Consider the following 5,302-nt stretch of genomic DNA (forward strand, 5'->3'; position numbering starts at 1 on the left):
AGATGTTTAACGTGGAATAATTTAAGCATGAAAAGCTAATAAATCAGAGGACGGAATGGCAGAGGATTGAATTGAATTGTAGTGTTTGGTGCGCGATTGGGTCTGTGCGTGTGCGTGTGTATGTGTGTGTAAAAAAAAAAATAAAAGAAGAAGAAGAAGAAGGAGAAGAAGAAGGAGAAGAAGAAGAGGGGGGAGTCACGCCGCTGACATTTCCAAGCTCCCTCTCTGATTGGCTCTTATTTGAGGAAGCTCACGGGTTCTTTCAACTAATAAGCGCCTCCCCGTCGCTCTAAAGGACATTATAATGCAAGGGACCTCCTTTTTTAACCACAAACCGAATTTTCGTTCATTTAGACGATATATACTTTTTAAATTGCCCCAAAGTTGTCGGGTTTTTTTGGAGCGCATTTCGCCCTGGAGCGGTACGCGATGCTTTCTCACGCCGACCTCCTGGATGCTCGGCTCGGTGAGTTATCATCACTAAACTCCGGCCCTAAACTCCAGTGTAAGATTTCAACTTCTTGTTCAACCTTGTGAAGTGATAGATAGACTGTGTAGTTAATTGTGTTAACAGCTAAGTGCTTTATTGTTGCTCGAAGTAATTCTTTACAGTAATTTATCAGGAATAAGACCTGACAGCAAAAAAAAAAACATGACGATCCAAGCTATACTGAGTTTATTTGTGCATTTCTGTCAATGAATCTTTGTCAATGCTTTTCAATGTGATTCTCATTTAAACATGCTGCGCTTTAAGGGTTTGCCGTGTATTCACTCTGTGCTGCTCGTCCTCTCAGGGATGAAGGATGCCGCAGAGCTGCTCGGACACCGAGAGGCTCTGAAGTGCCGGCTGGGTGGTGGCGTGCCAGACCAGGGGCATCCGGGAGACATGGCCCCTGGTTCGGACTCTGTAGAGGGGACCACTCTGCTGCCGGGAGAAGACATCGCCACAGTGGGATCCAACTCTGCCGTCATGCCGGTGAACGGGAAGGAGCAGGAGAAGCAGCAGCAGCAGCAGCAGCAGCCGCAGCAGAGCTCCGGTCAGACCGCCAGCCAGAAACAGAAGCGGCACAGGACGCGCTTCACCCCGGCGCAGCTCAACGAGCTGGAGCGCAGCTTCGCCAAGACCCACTACCCTGACATCTTCATGAGGGAGGAGCTGGCGCTGAGGATCGGCCTCACCGAGTCCAGAGTTCAGGTAAACACTCGTGCAGTGTGGATGGGAACAGTGGTGTGATAAGGCGGGGTGTGGCTCTGGTCCGGGTTCTGGTCCTGTGTTTTTTCTGCATCGTGTCCAAGTGTCCAAATATTATCCTTTAAAATCCAGAGAGCAAGGCTGGGCTCACTTCAGGAGAGGATTCAGACAAATAGTTTTCTCGCTTTTTTATCGTGTCATTTCAGGTGTGTGTCAACTCTTACCTCCTGAAATGTTGTGGCCAAGATTTGGGTGCAAACGCTCGGAATATTAAAAGATAACAGGTGGATTGACGCCACTGGTGTAATCTAAACTCGTGTGTAGATTGTCATTATAGTAATAAAATCACTTAAAAATATTTTCTTTTTGGTTTAGATGCAGCACTATATCCTGCCTTAAAAAACAAAGAGCTAATTAATTGGTTCTGATATTCCAGTAACAGTTGTTTTAGAAAATAAACCAACTCGAGGCTGCTTTCACTTAATTATTCAGTTAAAAAATGTCCTGTGATTTAATAATGTTTAGACTGAAAGTGGGCGAGATTTAACTGTAAGAAACCTTCACTGGTCTAACACACACAGGGCTCTGTCCAAGGTGCTGAAACACTTCTCACCTGCCGACAGCGAGCATGAAGTCCAAAAACATTCAGGTGGCTTTAAGGTTTTTAAAAAAATATTATAGGCCTGTGCCACCTGTGGTGACTGTGCCCGGAAATATAGAAATTGGAGGTGTGACAGTGCTGAATTTATTTATTTTACATTTGATTCTGTGCAATTTTGAAATTTGGACATTGCAAAAATAATTATTTTTCTTTACAAAAGAAAAAAAAATAGTGCAGGTTACACCTTTAAGAATAACCTTTTTCAAAATAAGACTCCCCTTTTTACACAATTATTAAAACAGAAACGTGTTGCACTTATTTTTTTACATTCAAAACTGCGTTCAATAATTTCTTTCTTTTTTAATTGAACACACGAACCCTTCTCACGCAATTCAAACATGGCTGAGACATTTTTTTTTTTTTGAACGAGCACGCGGGCTCTAATAAACCAAACACATTATCAACCAATTTCGGTCTTATTTATAACAGTGAACGGGTTATTAACCAGTGATGTGAAATTCATGCAAATGATCCCAGTGAAAGCAATAAAAACCAGCGGAATCATTAGTCACCTTAATAATCAATCCTTTATTCTATCTGGTGCGGGATCCCAACCGCTCGGTGCAGGTCGGCTCGCGCTCGCTGCTGTTGGTAAACATTAGTGCGGGGCCGTGCGGGGTGCAGCCTTCAGTGGGCGTGTGTGTGTGTGTGTATGTGTGCCTCCACGAGCCTCTCTCCTTTTAAAATGCTCTATCAGCGACGTCTTAATAGGACTCAAGAATATATTGTACTTTTTTAATGGAATGAGAAATTGCATTTTCTTTCCCCCCTCCGAGTGTAATGGGTTTGGGCGACGTTTCACGGCTGGCTGAGCGGAATGAGAGCGAGATTTCACTTTTAATACGGAGGCATCGACTCACGGCCTCTCGCGCGCGCATTAATCACCGCCCGAAGATGATGAAATCTTTATAAAGCCCAAACAGGGCTGCGCGCGCGCGTCTCCCGGCTTCCCGTGTCTGTGTGTGTGGCTTCAGGCGCGTGCGCGTGTTTTATTCTCACTGTAGATTGTGTACAGTAATGCGCGACATTTGTATTTAAGCCCAGACAATAGTTAGAGCAATTTTCAGCTAATCTGCCTGTAAATAAGATGTTAGAAAGATAAATAGTTCGACCCACTGCTGCGGAACACCAGGGATAAAAAAGCCCTTGTGAAAAAGGAGCCTCTGTGTAGCCTTTTGTGTTGCATTTACAATGAAATTTCCAACCATGGCATCTTTTTCTGCCTTAGAAACGCAGAATAATATGTTGACAGTATAGCCGAATGAATTGTGAGTGACAGGCTATACTAATGCGATGTAGAAGGGTTCGTGAAATGCACCTGCTATTAGACGGTACCCCCTCAAAGTAGAAGTGACGATATTCTGATCAGAGTTCCTTTGAGTCAAAAGCAGCGGTTCTTCATTCAGGCTCTGTCTTGTTAATTTCGTTTGCCCCAGTGGTCAGACAGTACAGGGCCAGGTCCAGAGCATGGCAGGCCCACATGGCTGGCAGAGAATGTGTCGCTCAAACATTGTGGATCAGTTTTCTTGTAACAATAATGTCTTAAAACAACACTAAAGTTCGTCTGATCGTGACCAGGTTTTCGTGAGATTATCGCGCGTAATGGTATTTTCCCCCCATGATCCAAACATCCACCTACCTGCCTTGTCACAGTGTGTTATGCTCCAGACGTGTCCCCTCAGTTTATCCTCCTGGTGGCTCACGGTCCTGTCTTTCTGCTTGCAGGTTTGGTTCCAGAACAGACGCGCCAAGTGGAAGAAGAGGAAGAAGACCACCAATGTGTTCCGCGCCCCGGGGACGCTGCTGCCAACACCGGGCCTGCCACAGTTCTCTGCCGCGGCCGCCATGGAGAACAGCCTGTGCTCCTTCCACGCCAACGACTCTCGCTGGGCCACGGGGATGCCGGGGGTGTCCCAGCTGCAGCTTCCGCCGGCTCTCGGTCGTCAGCCGGGCATGCAGGGACTGTCACAGTGCAGTCTGGGTCCAGGCCCGCCACCAAACTCCATGGGTCTCTCCAACGGCCTGTCCTCCAACGGCTCCGGTCTGCAGTCCCACCTCTACCAGTCGCCTTTCCCCGGAATGTCGGCCTCTCTCTCCGGCCCTACGAACGTAACGGGCAACCAGCTGTGTAGCTCCCCGGACAGTGACATGTGGAGAGGGACAAGCATCGCGTCACTGCGGCGCAAAGCGCTGGAGCACACAGTGTCCATGAGTTTCACTTAGTGACTTTTCACCACATCCCCTCTCCTCCAAACCCCCCTCTATCAGCCCCAAACTGCGGCTCTTTTTTTTTTTTTTTTCTGTTTTTATTCCCGCTATTTAGATCAAAACGAGAGAACGAGCGAGCTAATCAGGCCTGAAATGTGAGGAGACTGTGTGTGACTTCATCTATAAGTACAAAAAGAAAAAGGACAACTCTGATGGGACACATGGAGGAAAAAAAAAACTTGGGTTTGGGGTTATTTATCTTGTTAATTCAAAAGGATTTTATCGACTATTGATGATAAATACTATTGTAATGATCTCTAGACTATAGGCCCCTAACTACCGGGAGCCAAACAATCGTCGTATTTACGTTTTCACTGAGTGTGTCTTTACGCACACATGTTATTGTGTTCAGGTGAAGTTGTGTTATGTCAAACGGTTATTTATAAGATTGGGTATACATTTTTGGTAACAGCCTACCGCACACGCACCACACTGTAGGTGGGCCTATTGAACCGGGTCTCAGGCATGCACTGTGCATGTGGATTTAAACGCTTTGGATAATTTAAAGGAGTAAACGGTGCCCACTCAGATCCAAGAGGTACTTTTGGTTTGGCGGCCACAGTCTCGTCTGCATGAGACGGGAGCAGAAAAACTAAAGAGGAGGAAGAAAAAAAAAATACAATGATCTTTCAGTAGGCCTACTCTGTTTTAGGATGTTTTGTGTAGATAAAACATTCTTGCTATGTACCCGCTGGTCTTTTTTGTGACATGTTTTAACTTATTGTATGTGCTATTACTTGACACATTTCTTAAATGTTTGATCTTACATCGAAAAATGCACCACATTGACGGGTTTGTACCAATTTAAAATGAAGAAACAAATAAAAGTAATTTTCAAGAATGTGAAAACAAGAGTGAGTCATGTCTCCATTAAATCTGACGAGATGTCACCGTGGTCATTTTGTACACATTCTTATAGTCAGTGGCTGATGGAGGAAGATATCTGGGTTTAATACTGATCATGATGCACACACACACACACACACACACACACGGTTTTGTTTTTTGTTTTTTTACAGTGCCTGAGGTGACGGGGTCAAAGGGTTTATGAAGGGTGATTGGTCTCATGGTTGCACGGCGGCAGACAGCAGCGGTAAAGATGTCAGCGCTGTGATGTGACGGTCATTGCTTTTAACCATGACGGTCATCCCACTGAGCGGACTGGATGGACTGTAACTAAA

The 5,302-nt window shown here is 45.5% G+C and overlaps 1 protein-coding gene across 2 annotated transcripts; it reads left to right on the forward strand.

Annotated features, from left to right (window-relative positions):
- Positions 1–302: 302 nt before the first annotated feature.
- On the forward strand, positions 303–4,965 carry LOC311261134 (homeobox protein orthopedia B-like). Of its 2 annotated transcripts, none has more exons than XM_084359528.1 (3): positions 303–466; positions 795–1,195; positions 3,579–4,965. In XM_084359528.1, exons 1-3 carry the CDS (start codon positions 430–432, stop codon positions 4,074–4,076), a joined length of 936 nt encoding a protein of 311 aa, XP_084215654.1. In that variant the 5' UTR covers positions 303–429; the 3' UTR covers positions 4,077–4,965. The 2 variants fall into 2 exon arrangements, with proteins under 2 accessions (XP_084215654.1, XP_084215653.1); XM_084359527.1 differs by having other exon boundaries at positions 304–505.
- Positions 4,966–5,302: the final 337 nt, after the last annotated feature.

The sequence above is a fragment of the Pagrus pagrus genome, assembly GCF_965226575.1.
Source record: "Pagrus pagrus genome assembly, chromosome: 8".
In the NCBI taxonomy this organism is placed as follows: Eukaryota; Metazoa; Chordata; class Actinopteri; order Spariformes; family Sparidae; genus Pagrus; species Pagrus pagrus.